Source organism: Pogoniulus pusillus, chromosome 26 (genome assembly GCF_015220805.1).
Source record: "Pogoniulus pusillus isolate bPogPus1 chromosome 26, bPogPus1.pri, whole genome shotgun sequence".
NCBI classification, from domain to species: domain Eukaryota; kingdom Metazoa; phylum Chordata; class Aves; order Piciformes; family Lybiidae; genus Pogoniulus; species Pogoniulus pusillus.
The window spans coordinates 932,077-951,061 of record NC_087289.1 but is presented as its reverse complement, the minus strand read 5'-3'; the positions used below and the strand labels follow the sequence as shown (position 1 = coordinate 951,061).

Sequence of the window (18,985 nt, the reverse complement as noted above, 5' to 3'; positions counted from 1 at the left end):
GAAATTCGCAGAGAAATCGTAGTCTCTCTTTTTTTTATTTTCCCCTTTATTTTTTTTTTTCTTCGTCGTCGTCTTTCTTTTTTCTTTTTTTTTCCCTCTTTTTATTTTATGTCGCTATTCCAGACGCGGTTGTTCAACTCAAGTGTCTGATGTAAGGTGAAAGGAGGCCCGCCTCTCTTATCAAATTTCTTGTATTAAAGTGAACTTCGCAGAAAAAGGTCAGTTTCAAAACCTGTGAACTTCCCAGCTGCGTGTCTAGTTCCTCTAACTCTTTAAATAACTATATATCTCCCGTCCGTTTCTCCTCTCTCGCCTCTTTTTTTGTTCTTTTGTTATTTTTCTTTTTTTTTCTCTTCTCTTTTTTTTTCTCCTTTTTTTTTTTTCCTTTTTCTTTTTTTTTTTCTTTCTTTCTTCCCCCCCTCTTTTTTTATGTAAAAGCGCCGGCTCCGGCAGGTCACAGCCCGAGGGCAGCGGCGTGTTTCTTGGCCTTGAGGCGGAGGTCGGCGATGCTGGAGTTCTTGCTGGTGGTCTTGGCGGCGGCGGCGGCGGCCACCACGGAGGCGGCGGAGGCGGACTCGGCCAGGGTGGCCAACGGGAGCCCGAAGGGAGGTGCGGGGAACATCATGTAGGGTGCGTGGGCAAGGTGCGGGTGGAGGTGGTGATGGGCGTGAGCCACGGCGCTGTCCAGCTGCAGCTGAGCCTGAACCTGCCGGGACAACCTGCGTGGAAGATATCCACCCACCTACCCACCCAAACTGGGGACATCCCGTGAGTGTCCCCATATCACCCACCCACCACGACCGAAAGCACCCTGTGGGTGTTCCTCTGTCACCCACCCACCATGACCGAGGGCACCCTGCGGGTGTTTCTCTGTCACTCACTCACCCACAAACAGGGATGTTCCGGGGGTGTCATCCACCCACAACCGAGGAGGACCCCGTGGATGTCACCCTGTCATCTCTCTATCGTGGCCAGGGGACCCTCATGGGTGTCCTCCTGTCACCCTTCTATCTACAACCAGGGCATCGCATGGGTCTCATTCTCCCACAACCAAAGAAGACCCCGTGGGTGTCCCTCTGTCATCCACCCACCCACAATTGGGGGTACCCCGCGGGTGACCTGTCTCCCATCCACAACCGAGGGGGACATGTCTCCCTGTCACTTACCCACCCACGATGGAGGGGAATGTTCTGGATGTCATCCATATACAACTGAGGGGGACCTCGTGGGTGTCCCCATTTAACCCACTCGAGGGGAATCATGTGGATGTCCCTTTGTCAGTCACCCATCTACAACCGGGGGAACCTCGTGGGTGTCATCCACCCACAACCAAGAGTGGCCCCGTGGGTGTCCCACTGTTACTCACCCACCCACAACCGACAGGGACCCCGTGGGTGTCCCCTTGTCGCCCACTTGCCTGCTGGAAGGGCATCCGCAGTGCACCCACGTTGACATACGGGGCCACCCGGCAAGCTTCGAACTGGCTGGCAGCACCGATCAGCACTCCTGCAGGGACGCAGGGCAGGCGGTCAGAGTGGAGAAGACTCTCCCGGAGTACTCTCCACGCGTGTCTGAGCCACCCCGCATCCCCCCTTTCTCACTCAGTACCTTTGTGGAGTTGGTTTTCTTGCTTTCGGCATTTGGCTCTTCGGTTTTGGAACCAGACCTGAGGGCAGAAGAGCGGGGAGGGGGTGGAACACGAGGGGCAGGGTAAAAATGAAGCCCACTGAGGGTTAAAATAAAACTCCGGTAAACAAAGACAGGCGGCTGGGCTCCAACCTCCCGGGCTGCCCCCGCTCCCCACCTCCGGAATATAAAGGGAAAGGGGTGCGTGGGGGGGAAATATATCCATATAAATAATGTATAGGTAGCTAAAAACACACCCAAAATGGTCATTTACAGAGTGCTCGGCAACGAGAAATCACTTTCCGAGCCCCAGTTTCATCTTTCCACATCAGGGTCCCAAAAGACCTCAAATCACCCCCTGATATCTAATCCTGGCGATAATGGGTTTGCATCGGCAGGCCTGAGAAGATGGTGCTCATTAATACATTAATTAATTAGCTGTATCCTCAAGGAAAAAAAAAAAAACTAAACCAAACAACAAAAAAAGCAACCCCAAAAACCCCTAAAGAGCCAAGAGTTTGGCGACTCCTGCGTTTCTATTTGGGTTTATTTGTTTGTCTGGGGGGTTGTTTGGGTTTGGGCTTTGCGGGGGTGAGGAGGGATGGAGGGGAGAAGTTGGGGGGGAGAAGGGAGAATTTTGGTCGTAAAAGCTTCGCTCCCAAGAAGTTGGGAATTTCTCTGTGCAGCGAAGCGGAGCTCAGAAGCAGAATAATTATCTCATTATCATGATAATCTAATTTGCTTCCACAGAACGGGCTGCGCGTTTAGCCAAGAACATCCTTTTAATATCAGGGAGGGAATGGTTGGAATAAATTCCCAGAATAAAGTTCTGCTGGCTGAGGGCGGAGTGGGGGAAAGACGGAGAAAGTGTCTGGAAACGTCCCTGCTGAAAGCCAGGCTACTGCACCGTGTCTCAGAAGCCACATCCACCGAGAAATTACACACACGCCAAACACGGGGGGGGTGATATCTTTTTCTGAGGTCTGACACGAGGAGACAAATATAAAAGGCGATTTCCCCTCGCCCTGTCATTTACTTCATCCGAGGAAAACCTGCCCAAGAGCCACATTCCCCTGGAAATTCCTTCCGCGAATGCAGCAATCAGCACAGACACGAGGCAAAATTAACAGAAAAATTTAAATCAAATAAATACTATTGCAAAGCGTTTGCGCGGAACGATTTTAAAGGGAAAAGCTTTAATCTATGTAAATCTCCCCCAGGTTATTATGCACCCGGCGATTTGGCATCAAGGGAGCGCGGATTATGCGCTGCTGCTGCTGCTGCTGGCGCTGCCGCCGTGCTCTTTGTGGAGCCCGCAGGAGGAAGCTCCGCGCACCCTCCTTTCCCCATCCCTTCCCAGACAAGTTGAACCTCCTCAACTTTTTATTTCAGGGCCGGTTTTGTTTGGATTTGAGATTGCGAGCGGGAAAACCGGGAGAGGTTTTAATTTCTACCCCGTTTCATTGCACCGGGCCGCGATGAGCGGAGCTGCTCGTTATCAGTTTTTCGGTTCAGCGTGGCCGCTCTCTTTCAATCCAAACCCTACAACAGCAAACCCCACAAGGCAAATAGTTGGGTGCAGATGGCGGCCCAGGAGCACAAAGATCGAGGAGACGAGAAAGGGGAGGGGGGGGGGAAGTATCTGTTACAGCAACACTTTTAAGAGCTGCAGATGTTCGGGGCCTAAAACTACTCCATGTGTTCAAAGAAATAATGACCATCATTTTGTCTCAGTGCATTATTCGGACGGAAACGCAGAGCAGCAGCAACATTTATCCTCATTTAAGGAGTTCCTTTCCTCGCTCTTCTTCTCATCCCGATTAAAGTCGCAGAAATCAACCCAGGAACCCAATTTGAAAGAACTCGGGAAGGTTAAAACGCGGGGGGGAGGGGGTAAGATCTTTCGGTGCCTAAAATCGCCTGATTTTATAATAGATTTTTATATTCCATGAAGCCGCACAAAGCCAGGCTGTGCACTTCGCTCCTTTCGCCCTGCCGGTTCCCTTTCAGATTTAAGAACTACGAGGAGAAGAGGACTGTAAATGTATTTTTGCGCTCAGTTGTTAATTTAGTTTACGATCGTTACATCTATAAAGTTAACTGCTGCGTCCTCCCGGTGAGCCGGAAGCCACCCGGAGAAAGAGCCTCAACCCACGCCAACAAAATAGCCACTGCAGCTCCTCGCCGAGGTGAAATAACCGCAGAGATTAAATCAAACGCAACGCAGCGAGGGGCAGGGGACTTGCAAAGAGCCAAACCATCGAAACCTCCCCCCGAGGGAGAGGGGATTGTCCAGATTTACCGGGAGAGATTCGGTACCGGGAGCGCTGTCCTCTCCTCTGGGAACCCGCGTCGGGAGTGGTGGGGAACGGGGTGCGACCGGCTTTTACCGAGTTGGTTCCTGAAAAAGGAACCCAGATCCACCCCCACGGGCACCCCACACATCCCCGCAGGGTTTGGCTACCTGCACCCTGGCCTCGGAGAGCCCCAGCCTCTGGCTCAGCTCCTCCCGCATAAACGCGTCCGGGTAGTGGGTCTCGTCAAAAAGCCTTTCCAGTTCGTTCAGCTGCTCCAGGGTAAAATTCGTCCGGCTCCTCCTCTGCTTGATTTTCGTCTGCCCTTCGTCTTCCATCGTTTTCGCATCCTCTTTGCGCTCCTTCAGCTCTGGGGACACTGGGCACGACACAGGCGGCAGTCAGACCCGGCTGGCACCGGGGCACCCCTGTCTTCAGCTTGGAGCGGGGGCTTGGGAGATTTGCCCCAGCTCATCCCGGGGCCCTCCGGGCCAGACATCCCTCCCACGCCCCGGGGCCGGGGCCTGTGCTCCCGGGCTGAGCTAGGCCCGCCCGCCTCGGCCTCTGCCTTTTCCGGGCCCCGCCGCTCGGCTCCGTTAACCGCTGGCGGTGGAGAAACAGGGGGCCCGGGCAGGGCCGCTTCCCGCATCCCGGCATCCACAAGCAGGGTCCGCACCGAGCCCTCCGCTTCCCCGGGCTGCTGGGCTCCAGCCCGGGGAGAAGCGCAGCAACAGGTCCCCCGTGCTCTCCGCCGCTCACCGCAGCTCCTCCGAGCCCAGTCCGTTCCCGGGGGGGGATTTCTTTTCATTGTTTAATTTTCTGCCCGAGATTCGCCCCGGCCCGGACCATCGGTGTCCCTAAGCGGAGCCCCGCGGAACCTGCGCGCCTCGGAGCTGCCCGCGCGGCCCTGCCCCGGCACGTTAGCACCGAATTTGGGTATTATCCGTTTTATCGCTTTTTTTTCCCCCCTCCCGAGGATGCTCCCGGCTCAGCCGCGCTCCACCGGGAACATTTGTCCGAACAAAAGCGGCGGCAGCGAACCGCGGATCCCAGTTTAGCGACAGGAGCGAGCTTCGCGGGTGGGCGCGGGGATTTCCGCGTTGCTCGCCGCTCTTCCCGCATCTACCGAGAGTGGCTGCGGTACAGACACAGCCCTCGGTACGGAAAAAACAAGAAGGAATTTCAGAAAGAATCCACCCTGCGTGGAGCAGCGGGGAGCGGAGACTGGGCTGAGCGTCGGTAGCGCTGCTCGGGCCCACGCGTGTCAGCTCAACTGGGGCTCCCGGGAAAGAGGAACGAAAGGGCCCGCCCGGCCGGGCTTTCGTTGATAGCGGGGCTTTCCCGTGGGATGCTGAACGGCAGCCGACACGTTAGGAGCAAGTTAAATGCTTGTTCAGATATTTTAATCTCAACTTCGGGGCTGGCCGCCTGTTTCCCGGAACCGGGAAGGGACGGAAAGCCACCCGTAAACACCGATCGCAGCCTCCCCACAGGCGCTGCCGAGCCCCTTCCCCCCGCCGCCGGGGGTCCGTCTCTCCCGGTGCGCAGCCATCGCCCGCTCCCCGCGTCCCAACCCCTACGGAGGGCATGGGGAAGGGAAGAAGGAGAAGCTCCCGGTGCCACCGTTACCGTCGCTGAGCTTGGGGGTGGCTGCCTCGGCGGCTCTCTCGGCGGCGGCGGCGTCGGGCTCCCGCGGCGGGGACCTCCCGCTGCCCGCCCTTGCCGCTGGGCTGCCCGCTTCGTCTCGGCCCGGTTCCGCAGCGGTTCCGCCGCTCTCTCTCGGTCCTCCTCCTCGCAGCGGCCCGCTCTCCAGCACCTCCCGGTAGGTGATGAGCTCCTTCTTCTCCTTCGTTTTGGGATCAAACGACTTGGAGACAAACGCCGTCAGCTCTTCCATGGCCGCGGCTCAGGGGCGCGCTGCCCCGGCTCCCCGGGCGGGCATCCACGGGGCCGTTCCGGACCGTTCCGAGCCGTGCCGTGCCGCCCGACGTGCAGGGCTCTCGGGGTCTGACAGAGACAGGCGCGATTCAAGTGGCACTATTTATACTTTGCAAAGCCTGCCCCTTGTTCCCGGAGAATTACCTCCCCTCGGAGCTCTGAATGGAACCCCCTTTTTTTCCTTTTTCTTCTTTTAATTCCCCCTCCACCTCCCGCCCGGTTTCGCCGCCCGCCGCGGGGCACTGCGGCCAAGGCACCACCGGCCCACCCGGCCCCGTGAGCTGCCCTAATTAATTTAATTAGGAGCGGGTCCGTGTGCCGGGTCCCGGGCGAGAGAGGAGCGGGAGAAGGGGCCGGAGCTGCGGGGGAGTGGCCAAAGGACGAGGATGTGGTGTGTGTGTGTCTGGGGAGGGGGGGGACGCGCAGGCTCCGCACCCGCGGACCGCCCCACGTAGGTCAGGTCGGCCCCGGGAGGGGGGCGAGGGGTTGTCGCCTCCCTCCCTTTCCACGGGCCAGAGGGAGAGCGGGAGTCTGCCCGTGGAAGCGGCCCCAGGGGAGCCCGAAAAGTTCCTCCGTGGATGGCCAAATGCAGCGAATAAATGAAGGGCTAACCGCCGGTGACAATAGCGCTGCGTCGGGAAGGGTTGCCCGTCCCAGGCACCGGATTAGGGCAAATTTCGCTGTTTATGGCTAATATTGCTCTCCCTTTGTTGCTGCAATCCCGTCAAACCAGCGCTTTTGTTGGACTCGGCTCTCCCCTTTCCCACCTTTCCTAGAACTCTATTAAACGACTCCAAATTGTCCAACTCTTGTTTATGGGATCGATTTTTTCGTTTGACCTCTGCGATGATGACTTTACTTGAAAGAGTGTTTATTTGCTTGAGCGGGGCGGAATTTACGTTTCGTCAGATCCAATTAAACACGCAGCGACGGCGATGGGACACGATTCACGGTTACTGCGTTCCAGGCAGCCCAGCGGGCTCCACCGCCGGTGAAACGGGCCCGCCGGTATCCGTTCCCGCTCGGGAGGGAGGAAATTTTCGGTAGCGGGTGAGGTGGGGGGCATAGGACCGTTGGCAGCATCCCCGGCCGGGAAGATGCTCGCCAGCTGCTCTTCCGTTCTCGTGTTTTGTTTATCCTCACGCCATGCTTCGTGCTTCCCGTGACGGGGTGCGTGTGCTCGGGAACTCGCCTTAAACTAACCGAATTCGGTGGAAAAGAGAGATAAGCGGAGGGACGAAACCGTTTCGTTGCGGTTTTCGCCGTTGCCCGGCGGAGGCTAAGCTGGGCCCGGCTCAGTGGGTCGCGGTAGGGGTTCTCCCTTCTTCACTGCACAGCTCAGCCCCGACGCCGTGCCCACGCCGCGGGGGAGAACCATTGCCTCCCCGACCCCGGTTAACCCATCCCCGTTAACCACTTTGGGCTGAACACAAGGACCCCTCCTGTCCCCACGGAGCTTGTCGTCCGCGGCAACTCGCCGATGAGTCGTGGCGGCTGTCACCGCCTGCGGCCATCTCACCGAGCGCTGCCTGTGCGGCACCCACCGGGAGCCCTCAATTCCGGGACAGGGACGGGGCGGGGCGCGGGCGGGCTCGCCCCGCCGGGACGGCCGGAGCGTCCGTCGCATCGATGGCTCGGCTCTCGGCGGCGCTGCCTGGGCGCCGGGCCGCACTCGGCGGTGGTTTGCTGCTGCCTGCCCTCCGCCCAGGAAGGCGCTGCGCTCAAACCGGCCCCCGCGGCCCTGCCGCTGCGCTCCGCCGCCTCGCTCCGGCCGCTCCCCCCTCAGCTAACACCGGAGGGGCCCTGCGCTGAGCCCACCCCCGGCGGAGACAAGGCGAGTTGCCGTGGGGTGACAGCCGCGGGGGTCGGGCGCGCTCCGCGGCCTGCTGCGGTTGCCGATCCTCGGGGCCGCGGCGGTTCTGGGCCGCGGACCGGGGTCGGGGGCTGGGAAGCGGCGGCTGGGTCCGGCCTGAGCGGGGTTGCCGTGGGGCCGCCGCAGCCTGGCCGCCCCCAGCTGTGGCGGGGCTCCGGGACGGCTCCTGCGGGCGTGGGAAGCTGCGGGTTGCTTCCCGCGCCGGCTGCGGGGCTCCTGCGTGGGGAGGCTGCGGGTTGCTTCCCGCGCCGGCTGCGGGGCTCCTGCGTGGGGAGGCTGCGGGTTGCTTCCCGCGCCGAGCCTTTCGCTCTAGCTGCGGGGTCGGTGCCGGGCTCGGCTTCACGGCGGCCTGAGGCTGAGGGGTGCTGGGGCAGGGGGGCCTGTACTAGCGGCCAGCAGCTGCCCAGCCCGGCGGCGCTGCGGGACTGACTGCCCTGGCACTGCCTCTCCTCTCGCACTGCGAGCTAGGCCTGTGTGAGCGGGGAGCACACCGCGTCTGGCCCTGCCCTTGCAATCTGCTTTGTGTTTTGTGGCTGAGAAGGGCAAGAGGCTGCCCAGGGAACTTGCTGGAGCCGCTGTCCCCAGAGGCATCTCAAAGTCCCGGGGAGGCGGTGCTGAGGGACAGTGGTTTTGTGGTGAGCTGGCAGTGTTGGGTTAAGGGTTGGGGTGGTCGATCTCAAAGGGTCTCCTCACGCCGAGAAGGACATTGGGGTGCTGGAGCAGGTCCAGGAAAGAGCAGCAAAGCTGGTGAAGGATCTGGGGAGGAGGAGGGGAGAGACCTGGGGGTGTGCAGCCTGGAGGCTGAGAGGAGACCTTCTGTTCTCTGCAGCTCCCTGTCTCTCTTCAACCGGGGAGCCCAGAACTGGACACATGCTCCTGCTGTGGCCTCACTAGGGCAGGGAAGAGGGGGAGGAGAACCTCTCTTGAGGTAGAAGAGCCCTGCAGAGGGACCTGCACAGGCTGCACAGATGGGCACAGTCCAGTGCCAGGAGTTTGCACAAGGCCAAGTGCAGGGTTCTGCATTTTGGCCACAACAACCCCAAGCAGTGCTACAGGCTGAGGACAGAGTGGCTGAGAGCAGCCAGGCAGAGAGGGCCCTGGGGGTGCTGGCAGAGAGGAGCTGCAGAGGAGGCAGCAGTGTGCCCAGGTGGGCAGCAGAGCCAATGGCATCCTGGGCTGGCTCAGGAGCAGTGTGGGCAGCAGGACAAGGGAGGTTCTTGTGCCCCTGTGCTCAGCACTGCTCAGGCCACCCCTGGAGTGCTGTGTCCAGCTCTGGGCTCCTCCATTGCAGAGAGATGCTGAGGTGCTGGAAGGTGTTTTGGAGCAGGGCAGCAAGGCTGGGGAGGGGCCTGGAGCACAGCCCTGTGAGGAGAGGCTGAGGGAGCTGGGGGTGTGCAGCCTGCAGCAGAGGAGGCTCAGGGCAGAGCTCATTGCTGCCTGCAGCTGCCTGCAGGGAGGCTGTAGCCAGGTGGGGCTGGGCTCTGCTGCCAGGCAACCAGCAACAGAACAAGAGGACACAGTCTGGAGTTGTGGCAGAGGAGGTCTAGGCTGGGTGTTAGGAGGAAGTTGTGCCAGGGCAGGTTGAGGCTGGATATTAGGAGGAAGTTGTCAGAGAGAGTGATTGGCTGCCCAGGGAGGTGCTGGAGTCTCTGTGGCTGGAGGTGTTGCAGCCAAGCCTGGCTGGGGCACTTAGTGCCATGGTCTGGTTGGTTGGCCAGGGCTGGGTGCTAGGTTGGGCTGGCTGAGCTTGGAGCTCTCTGCCAGCCTGGTGAATTCTGTGATTCTGTGACCTGGCCACACTCTCCTTCATGCATCCCATAATTTTACCGTTATGAATCAGTTGTTCCTTGTGGCTGTGGCAAAGGCTGGTCACTGCTTTTAGCCAGTGTTGCTGGAGGATTTGGGACACGTTTTGCTTCAGTTTGCTTTGCCTCTGGGCTGAAGCTCAGCTCAGTGTGTTGATTCACTCCTGCAGATGGACTGAGGGTTCAGCAGGAGGGAAGGGGACACCGAGGTGGTTGATTTTCCACCTCTGCCCTCAGAATTGATTAGAATTTCCTAGAAGGCTCTTGTCTGTAGAGGTGCTTCATACAGAGGTGGTCAGTGACTGCTGCAAGGTGGTCGTGATCAGAGTTTCTTAGTAGCTCACAGGCAAAAAACTTGTTTGGATTTGATGCTGGTCACACCTGGAGGTTGTTTTTGTCTCCATCACTTTTGCCTTTAGCACTTTTCTAGGCAGCCAGAAGCTGAAGCTGGGAGGGGCAGAGCTCAGGGCAGCTGAGCTGTGTTAGCTGCAGCAGTGTCCCACACTCAACAGGAGGTTTGTGGGTAGAGGGGGAAGTTTCCTGAGCTGGGGCCCTCCTTTTCCTGCACTCCTTCCCTGCAGGGGCTCACTCCCCATCCTGCTCCTGAGGGCTGTGCTCCTGCTTCTGGAGGCTGTGGTAGGTTTGCTGGGCTGAACATTGTGTGTTTTGTGTTGGTGTTAGTTTGGCTGCTGCCAGCAGGCAGAAGCTGATGGGCAGAGCTCCTGACAAGGCCTGGGGGGCAGAAAGGCTCTGCCTGCCACTTGCTGCCCTGCACACCAAGGGCACTGCCACAGTTTGTGGGGCAAGAAGGCAGAGGTGGCAGGTGTGGGGAGGAGCACCAGGAGAGGTGACCCTCAGCTGCCCACCAAAGGATTGCAGCCCATGGGTGGCATCTTGAGGAGCAAGCTGAGGGATCCCCAGGGTCCAGCCTCTTCTTCCCTGGTTGCTGTGCCAGGAGGACTCTGTCCCCTCTGCCTTCCATCCCCATCCCTGTGTGCCTGAATCCAGCTCCTGAATCTGTTTCCTTCTGCTGCTGGGTCTAGCCTGGGACTTGCCCAGTGGCTGCCCCCAGCACCAGTGGTGCCATCCTTACTGTCAGGGGCTGGGTTCCACACTGGTTTGTGTCTCTGTGTCTCTATCCTATGGCATTGTTCTTCTCTCCATCCCAGCTGGGTTATTTCTTTCCTGTTCTATCAGTGTCTCTCCCTTCTTCACTTTCTCTTCCCTTTGGGAAGCAGAGGGGTTCCTGGAGAGCCTCTGGCACTGCTCTGGGGGCCAGCCCAGGCCTCATCTTTGTCACACCATTTGGGTTGATTATTTTTTAGAGTAGTCTCCCTGTGTCCTGTATCATCTGTTTGAAATGCAGGGTGCAGCTTGCTGGGCTGGCTGCAGGTGAGCTCATTTAACTTGACTGTTGCCTTAGCAGATGCAAGGAGCTGGTTTGCAGTTGCTGGGGCTGGGGTTTCTCGGCCAGACAGAGCTGTGAGGGTCTGTACTTGGCTGTCATTTGGAAAGCATTGCAGCATCAGTTTTCAGGGACAGAGCTGAAGCAGAAATGAACTGTTAAAATCCTTGAGCTTCTTGAGATCCTCCAGGACAGGGATTGAAGTGTTACAGGCTCAGCTGCTGGCTGCCCTGTTGCCAAGCTCTTCAGTTTGGGACAAGTTGCAAGCCTTCAACATGGTGAAGCTCAGAGCCACTCAGTAGAGCTTGCAGCAAGGTGGGAGCAGCTCGTTCCCTTGGTGATCCAGCTCAGGCTTCAGCAGGAGTTTCCACATAGCCACTCTAGTTCCTGGGAGCTTGAGGTGCATCTTTGGAGCTCTCAGTGTTCTTCTGCTGTCTGACCAGAGCAGTTTGAGCTACATTCAGAAGTGAATGAGAAATGTGCCAAGAGTGGGTGAGGGAAAGGGTTGGGCTGCGTGATGGAAAAGAATGAGCCTTGCTGGTGTGATCATAGAGTCACAGAGTGGGTGAGGTTGGAAGGGACCTCAAAGCTTAGCCAGTTCCAACCCCCCACCATAGGCAGGGACACCTCCCACTAGAACAGGTTGCTCAAGGCCTCATCCAGCCTGACTGTGAGCACCTCCAGGGAGGGAGCATCCACAGCCTCCCTGGGCAGCCTGTGCCAGTGTCTCACCACCTGCACTGCAAACAACCCTTTCCTAATATCCAGTTTCAGTCTCCTGCCAGTTCCAACCCATTCCTCCTCCTCCTGTCATTACAAGACTTTGTCTTTCCCTCCTCCCCTTCCCCTCCTGGTACTCCTCCATATGTGGTCTCACCAGGGCACAGCAGAGAGGGAGGAGACCCTCCCATGACCTGCTGATTCCAGTTTGCACATGTGGAAGGGTAGAATGGCTTCAGTTGGAAAAGGCCTTTGAGATTGAGTCCATCCACCATGGCTGCTAACTCATGTTCCCAGGTGCCATGGACGCAGGGCTCTGGAGCACCTCCAGGGATGGGCACTCCACCACCTCCCTGGGCAGCCTGTGCCAATCCCTGACCACTCTTGCAGCAAGGAAAATTTCTTCCTCTGCAACAAAGAAATTTGTCCTCCTCTCCAACCTAACCCTGCCCTGGCACAATTTCAGGCCAGTTCCTCTCCTTCCATCACCGGAGCCTGGGGAGAAGAGACCAACTCCCAGCTCACAGCAGCCTTCTTCCAGGTAGGCAGAGAGCACACTGAGCTCTGCTCTCAGCCTCCTCTTCCTCACACTGCACACCCCCAGCTCCCTCAGCTGCTCCTCCCCAGCTCTGTTCTCCAGACCCTTCCCCATCCTTGTCACCCTTCTCTGGACCTGCTGCAGCTCCTCAGTGTCCCTGTTGCAGTGAGGGCCCAGACTGACAGCGCAGGGGCATAGTCGTTTCCCTCCTCCTGCTGCCCACACCACTGATCCAAGCCAGGATGCTGGTGGCCTTGCTGGCCACATGGGCACACTGCTGGCTGCTCTTCAGCTGCTGTCCCCCGGCGCTCCCAGCCCCTTTTCCACTGGGCAGCCTCCCAGGCGCTGCGGAGCACCGGTGGGGCTGTGTGCCCTGAGCGTTTGCGGAGCTGAGGCTTTGCAGGGTTTGGAGCTCCCCCGTGTGTGTTCTCTCCCCCTAGGGGGCCATGGGCCGCCGCTCCTCGGACACCGAGGAGGAGAGCAGGAGGAAGAAGAAGCATCGCCGGCGCTCGTCCTCCAGCAGCTCCTCGGACAGCAGGAGCTACAGCCGCAGGAAGGCAGGGAGGAAGTCGAGGTCCAGCTCCCGCTCCCGAGAGCTGCAGTCTGGCTCACACTCCTACGAGAAGAGGTGAGCTTGTGCTGAGGCTGCTGGCAGCCCACCCTGTCAGGGGCACACACACAGCCTGCCACAGGCCCCTCAGCATCCCCGAGTTCAGTGTCTTTAGTGATGATCTGGAGCAGGGGACTGAGTCCAGCAGCAGTGAATTTGGAGATGGCACCAAGCTAGGAGCAGCTGTGGAACTGCTGGAGGGTAGCAGTGCCCTGCAGAGGGACCTGGCCAGGCTGGATGGGTGGGCAGAGGCCAAGGGGATGAGATTGAACAAGGCCAAGGGCAGGGTTCTGCACTTTGGCCACAACAACCTCAAGTAGCACTACAGGCTGGGGCCAGAGTGGCTGAGAGCAGCCAGGCAGAGAGGGCCCTGGGGGTGCTGGGAGAGAGGAGCTGCAGAGGAGGCAGCAGTGCCCAGGTGGGCAGCAGAGCCAATGGCAGCCTGGGCTGGCTGAGGAGCAGTGTGGGCAGCAGGACAAGGGAGGTTCTTGTGCCCCTGTGCTCAGCACTGCTCAGGCCACCCCTGGAGTGCTGTGTCCAGTTCTGGGCTCCTCAATTCAAGAGAGAGGCTGCCCCCTCCCTGGAGGTGTTGAAAGCCAGGCTGGATGAGGCCCTGAGCAACCTGGGCTTGTGGGAGATGTCCCTGCCCATGGCAGGGGTTGGGGCTGGATGAGTTTTGTGTTTGAGTTTTCCAACCCAGACCATTCTGTGTGTCTGTGAATTTCTTAGTAAGGGGAGCTGGAAAATACTCCTTGTGCCCACCTGCCCTGTCAGTGTGCTCCTGGCAAACCTTCCCTTGGCAGAAGAATGTGGCAGTGAGGGACAGGCCTGGTTGTGGAGGCTTCTTCTTTCTTGCACTCCTGCTTAGCATCTAGATCCAGCCCGTAGGGGACACCAGGAGATGACATGGGCTTTGATGCCAGAAAGATGCTGATGAGATGCAGCTTCAGTCCAGTGCAGGCATTGCTATCTCACAGATAACAACAGAGCTCCAAGGGGGATTAGAGCCTGGACCAAGACCAGTGACTTAAATTGGATCCAGAAAAGAGGAAGGTCTCTGCTGTTAGGATCTGGCTGGCACCTTTGCTTTGCCCTTACTTCAGCCTTTGAGTCTCTGTGACACACTGGGATCCTGATGGATTTATTTCCTGACCCTTCAGAATGAAAAGCAGCAGCCTGTGAGATGCCTGCTCTGCAGTGAGCAGAGGCTTTGTGTTCCTTTGTCAGGTGAGGACTGTTCTGGAGTAGTTAACCTCCACATCTCTTCCAGTCTGCACTGCTGGCAGAGCACACACCTTGTTCTTTGTCCTAGATGAGCTCACATCCTAAGTGGCAGAGCAGTTTCCATGTGGTCTTAGGTTTTACTGTTAATTAAGCATAATAAAGGCTAAAAATATGAAGGATCTTGTAAGGATTGTGATTGTTTGGTTAAGTGTGCAGGAGCTGGAGAGGGAAGGTTAAGATTAAGACTTGGAATTTGTCACTTTCCCCAGTTTTGGGTTTAGAGCTGTTGGAGCAAGTCCAGAGGAAGACCACAAAGATACTGCCAGGGCTGCAGCAGCTCTGCTGTGAGCACATGCTGAGGGAGCTGGGAGAGTGCAGCCTGCAGAGGAGAAGGCTCCAGGGGCACCTCAGAGCTGCTGCCAGTGCCTGAAGGGAGCCTGCAGGAAGGCTGCAGAGGGACTTGTGCTGAAGGGGTTTGAGCCAGGCCAAGGGCAATGGTTTGGAGCTGAGGAAGAAGTTGTTGAGTGTGAGGTTGGTGAGAGTCTGGAGCAGGCTGCCCAAGGAGGCTGTACAGTCTCTTTCTCTGGAGAGGTTCCAAACCCGCACTGGGCGTTTTGCTGCTGGGCATGCTGCTGTGGGTGCCCCTGTTTTAGCAGGGAGTGGGACTGGATGATCTCCAGAGGTCCCTTCCAACTGTCACCATGATTGATTTCTGTTCTAAATGTTTCTTCAGGATCAAATCTAGTCTAGGGGTCATGGAGGTGTCGGGTAGAAGGTTGAACCTGATGATCTTGGAGGTCTTTTGCAACCTTAATGGTTCTGTGGAGTTTAGCAAAGAGGTGATGAGTTGCAGTGAGCTGCTCTGGGGACTGAGAACCATCAACAAGCTGAGTTGTGCTCTTGGCTTTGCCTTTGAGGTGTAGTCCCTGATTCTAGGCTAAGCATTTGACTTCTTATTCTTCACCATCCCTTTTTCCATCTTGGGGTGTCTAACTGAGCCTGTAGAATCATAGAATGGTTTAGGTTGGAAGTGACCTCAAGCATCATCCAATTCCAACCCCCTGCCATAGTCAGGGGCACCTCTCACTAGAACAGGTTGCTCAAGGCCTCATCCAGCCTGGCCTTGAACACCTCCAGGGAGGCTGTGGAGCACAGAAGCACCCAACGTGATCAAAGATCAAGGCTTCTGTGCTCCACAACCTCCCTGGGCAACCTGTGCCAGTGCCTCCCCACCCTCACTGTAAAGAACCTAAACATGTAGTTTAAACCCATTATGAGCTCTTCAAGATGGGCATTGCCCTTGTGCCTGTGAATCACTTCTGCCAGCCCAACAGAACCATTTTGCTTGGGCAAGACCTCTGAGCTTATCGACTCCCAACCCTCCTATTGTTGGCATTTGAGGCTTCTGCCGCAGGATACAAAAGTCCCTCAGGTTTGTGTCCCTTTGAAGTGCATTGTCAGGGCTTTGGTTCCTGGCTTTGGGTGGGTGTTTGTGTGTGAACAGCAGCGTGGTTCTGTTGCAGACGCAGGCACAGATCTAGCAGCAGCTCTTCGTACGGCTCGAGGAGAAAACGCAGCCGGAGCCGCTCGAGGGGCAGAGGCAAATCCTACAGGTCCCAAAGGTCACGGTCAAGAAGCAGAACAAGAAGGTAAGGTTCTTTTTAACTTTCTTCCTTAGTAAAAAGAATGAGTATTTCTCCTTCAAAACACTGATTTTGGATCTCAGTTGTAGCTCCTGAGGTCGGAATAGAATTGTGGAATGGCTCAGGTTGGAAGGGAGCAACCTGTGCCAGTGTCTGCACACCCTCACTTCTTCCTAACAGCCGCTTCCAATCTCCCCTCTGCCACTCCAAACCCATTCCTCCTCCTCCTCTCATTCCCAGACCTTCTCAATAGTCCCTCCCCAGCCCTCCTGGAGCCCCCTTCAGGTGCTGGAAGGCCACTCCAAGATCTCCTCAAAGCTTTCTCTTCTCCAGGCTGTAGAGCCCCAACTCTCTCAGCCTGTGCTCAGAGCAGAGCTGCTGCAGCCCTCTCAGCATCTTGGTGGCCTCCTCTGGCCTGGCTCCAATGCTTCCATGTCCTGTCTATGCTGGGGGCTCCAGAACTGCACCCAGGACTGGAGGTGGGGTGTGAGGAGAGCAGAGCCAAGGGGCAGAATCCCCTCCCTTGCCCTGTGCCCACACTGCTCTTGCTGCAGCCCAGGGCACAGGGTTGCTGTCTGGGCTGTACTCACACTGCAGGCTCCTGTTGAGGTTTGCATTACCCCAGACCCCCAGGGCCTGTTCCTTAGGGCTGCTCTCCAGCTCCTGTTGAGCTTTTCATCACCCCAGACCCCCAGGTCCTTTTCCTCAGGGCTGCTCTCAGCCATTACTCCCCCAGCCTGGAGCTGGGATTGGGCGCACCCAGCTGCCAGACCTTACACTTGGATCCAAGGTGTTTACAGAGCAGCAGCCAGGTGATTGTGTTGTGCACACAAAGAATTGAGCCAAGCAGCTGATTTTCTCACACCAAATCAGTAGAGTTGTTGCCTCTCAGTGCTGAGAAATCACTGTTGAAAGCCAGGAACGTTTGACTTTCTCTTTATACGTGTGTGTGTGTGTGGTTTTTTCCTGCTCTCAGGACTTATTCACAGCTGTTCATTAGAATAGTTGCCTGAACACTTATTGCTGCAGTGCCTTTGTAGTGGCAATTTGGTTATTTCAGCTCTCTGAGTGTATTTACCTCTGAGCTGTGTGCAGTGAAGCTGCTGTGCTCTGTGTAGGGAAATATCCACTGCTTGGCTGGAAAAGAATAAGTTGGGTTTGAAACACTGAAATGTCCAAAGCAGCTGAAGTGTTCTGCAGCCTGTCAGATCCTCAGTGTTAGGGGTTCAAACCTGGCTTATTTTAGGCAGTATAAATGAAGGTTTTATTAGCCTGATGGCCTTATCTGAGGGGTTTAGTGCTGTAAATTCAGTGCAGTGTGTGGAAATACTTCACCTCCATTTTGATAGGAAATGTGAGGTATTAAGTTAATAAAGCTACAGCTGCACTTCACTTTAAACCATTTTGCTCTTCCCAAACCTGCTTCTTCAGGGGCACTATTAATAAATAACATCCTGAATTCTACCAGGAAGGTCTTTGGGTGTGGTAAAATGATGCAGGGAAATGTTAAACCCCATAAAATACTGAAAAGCATAAACCAGAGCCCAACAGGACACACTGAGGCCTTTTTGTTGTCTATTCTTTTGCCCAAGTCTAGGCTCTCACCATCCTCACACTGAACAACTTCTTCCTCAGCTCCACTCTCACCCTTCTCTGCCTCAACTCCAAACCTTTCCCCCTTGGCCTGGCTCTAGACCCCCTCAGCACAAGTCCCTCTGCAGCCTTCCTGCAGGATCCCTTCAGGCACTGGCAGCAGCTCTGAGGTTCCCCTGGAGCCTTCTCCTCTGCAGGCTGCACCCCCCAGCTCCCTCAGCCTGTGCTCACAGCAGAGCTGCTGCAGCCCTGGGAGCATCTTCGTGGCCTTCTCTGGACTGGCTCCAGGAGCAGTAAAATAGATCAGCTCTGTGCTGCTTGTACTTGAAATGCTGCTAGTGTGTGGTCAGTGTTCCACCCCCAGGGCTTTGTGGAACAGTGGGGGCTGGAAGGGGCCTCTGGGCATCATTTAGTCCAACCCCCCTGCTACAGCAGCTTCTTGACTCAGGACCTGAGCAGCTCTTAACGATCTGAGGAATCCATGTAAATATTGCAGGTTTATCTCCCTGCTGACTGGTGAGGAAGGGGAAGTTTGGAGTCTTTGGTCTATTAAAATGTGCATTTAGTTCAGAAGTTGTAGTATCATGCAGAATCACAACAGGGAAGAGGCCTTAAAGATCATCCAGTCACAAACCCTCTGCTGTATGGAGGGACTGCTCCTGCTAAACCAGGCTGCGTAAGACCCCATCCAGCCTGGCTGTGAACATTTCTAGGGCTTGGAACTTCCACAGCTTCTCTGGGCAGCCTGTTCCAGTGCCTCATTGCCCTCCTGGAAAAGAACTTCCTCATCACAACCAGTCTAAATCCATCTTCTTCCAGTCTGGAGCCATCACCTCTCATCCTGTCACACCACGCCTTGGTCCAAAGTCCCTCTCCAGCTCTTCAAATCCTGGCAGGCTGCTCCAGGGTCTCCTTGGATCCTTCTCTTCTCCAGGCTGCACACCCCCAGCTCTCACAGCCTTGCCAGCATTGCTGTGGCCTCCTGTCCCTGCTCCAGCAGGTCCCTGTCTGTGCTGAGCACTCCAGAGCTGCCCCAGCACCGCAGGGGAGGTCTGAGCAGAGCAGAGGGGCAGAATCCCCTCCCCTGCCCCTGCTGCCCGCACTGCTGGGGATCAGCCTGGCGCAGGCCGGGGCTGGACTGGCAGCCCACAGCAGGTCTCGTTTGTAACCTGAAGTGATGTTTATAACTTTTGGTGCTCTCTCTTAGAAGCTCTGAAAACTTGTGCCTATTATCACTCTTTGATTTGAGATCCTTTTCTTCTTTTGAGTCAGAAAAAAGTGGGGCTTGCAAGTAATGCTATAAATGTAAAGCTGTCCTACAGCGAGCCAGCACAATGCAAATAGGGCCTTAATAAGATCACAAACTGAATTTCAGCAAAACAACCCAGATTTACATTAAATTAGGAATTTTAAAACCGATTTGGTTTGTTTTACTGAGCATTTGCTTAATAACATTTCCCCTGCCTGCAATCTTTTTAAAGGCAATAATTCGTCTGCGGAGCGGCAGGCGAGAGCCCGGGTGGGGGAAATTGAAAGCTACAGCTTCACTTTCTGAAAGCACACGTGGCAGAGGGAGGCAGGGAGGGGGGCAGGAGGAGGAGGAGGGGGGGGGGGAAAGAGAAAGAAATAAATATTCCAGCTCTGCAGAATTTAATAAATCATCCCATTTCCTAATTTGATCATATTAGATGCTGATGGTAGGGAGAAGCATTTCAA

General features: G+C 56.5%; 2 protein-coding genes across 3 annotated transcripts in view; one reads left to right on the top strand and one right to left on the bottom strand.

Annotated features, from left to right (window-relative positions):
• Positions 1–412: 412 nt before the first annotated feature.
• Positions 413–6,109, bottom strand: SHOX2 (SHOX homeobox 2). Of its 2 annotated transcripts, XM_064164803.1 has the most exons (6): positions 6,003–6,109; positions 5,550–5,927; positions 4,091–4,299; positions 1,609–1,666; positions 1,418–1,506; positions 413–706 (listed from the first exon to the last, which is right to left on the bottom strand). In XM_064164803.1, exons 2-6 carry the CDS (start codon positions 5,815–5,817, stop codon positions 455–457), a joined length of 876 nt encoding a protein of 291 aa, XP_064020873.1. In that variant the 5' UTR covers positions 5,818–5,927; positions 6,003–6,109; the 3' UTR covers positions 413–454. The 2 variants fall into 2 exon arrangements, with proteins under 2 accessions (XP_064020873.1, XP_064020872.1); XM_064164802.1 differs by having other exon boundaries at positions 5,550–6,109.
• Positions 6,110–6,707: 598 nt separating this feature from the next.
• Positions 6,708–18,985, top strand: part of RSRC1 (arginine and serine rich coiled-coil 1) — a 145,225-nt gene continuing 132,947 nt past the window's right edge. The window contains exons 1-4 of the mRNA XM_064165769.1: positions 6,708–6,901; positions 7,293–7,692; positions 12,640–12,827; positions 15,557–15,682. Coding sequence (XP_064021839.1) covers positions 6,708–6,901; positions 7,293–7,692; positions 12,640–12,827; positions 15,557–15,682 — 908 coding nt within the window. The remainder of the gene's footprint in view (positions 6,902–7,292; positions 7,693–12,639; positions 12,828–15,556; positions 15,683–18,985) is intronic.

Excerpts from the sequence above, each read along its gene's own strand:
- SHOX2 (XM_064164802.1), bottom strand. The coding sequence starts at position 5,817 with ATGGAAGAGCTGACGGCGTTTGTCTCCAAGTCGTTTGATCCCAAAACG. Across the intron at positions 1,667-4,090 it reads TCTCCGAGGCCAGGGTGCAG|GTCTGGTTCCAAAACCGAAG; the intron begins GTAGCCAAACCC and ends TTCTGCCCTCAG. Across the intron at positions 1,507-1,608 it reads AGAAAACCAACTCCACAAAG|GAGTGCTGATCGGTGCTGCC; the intron begins GTACTGAGTGAG and ends GCGTCCCTGCAG.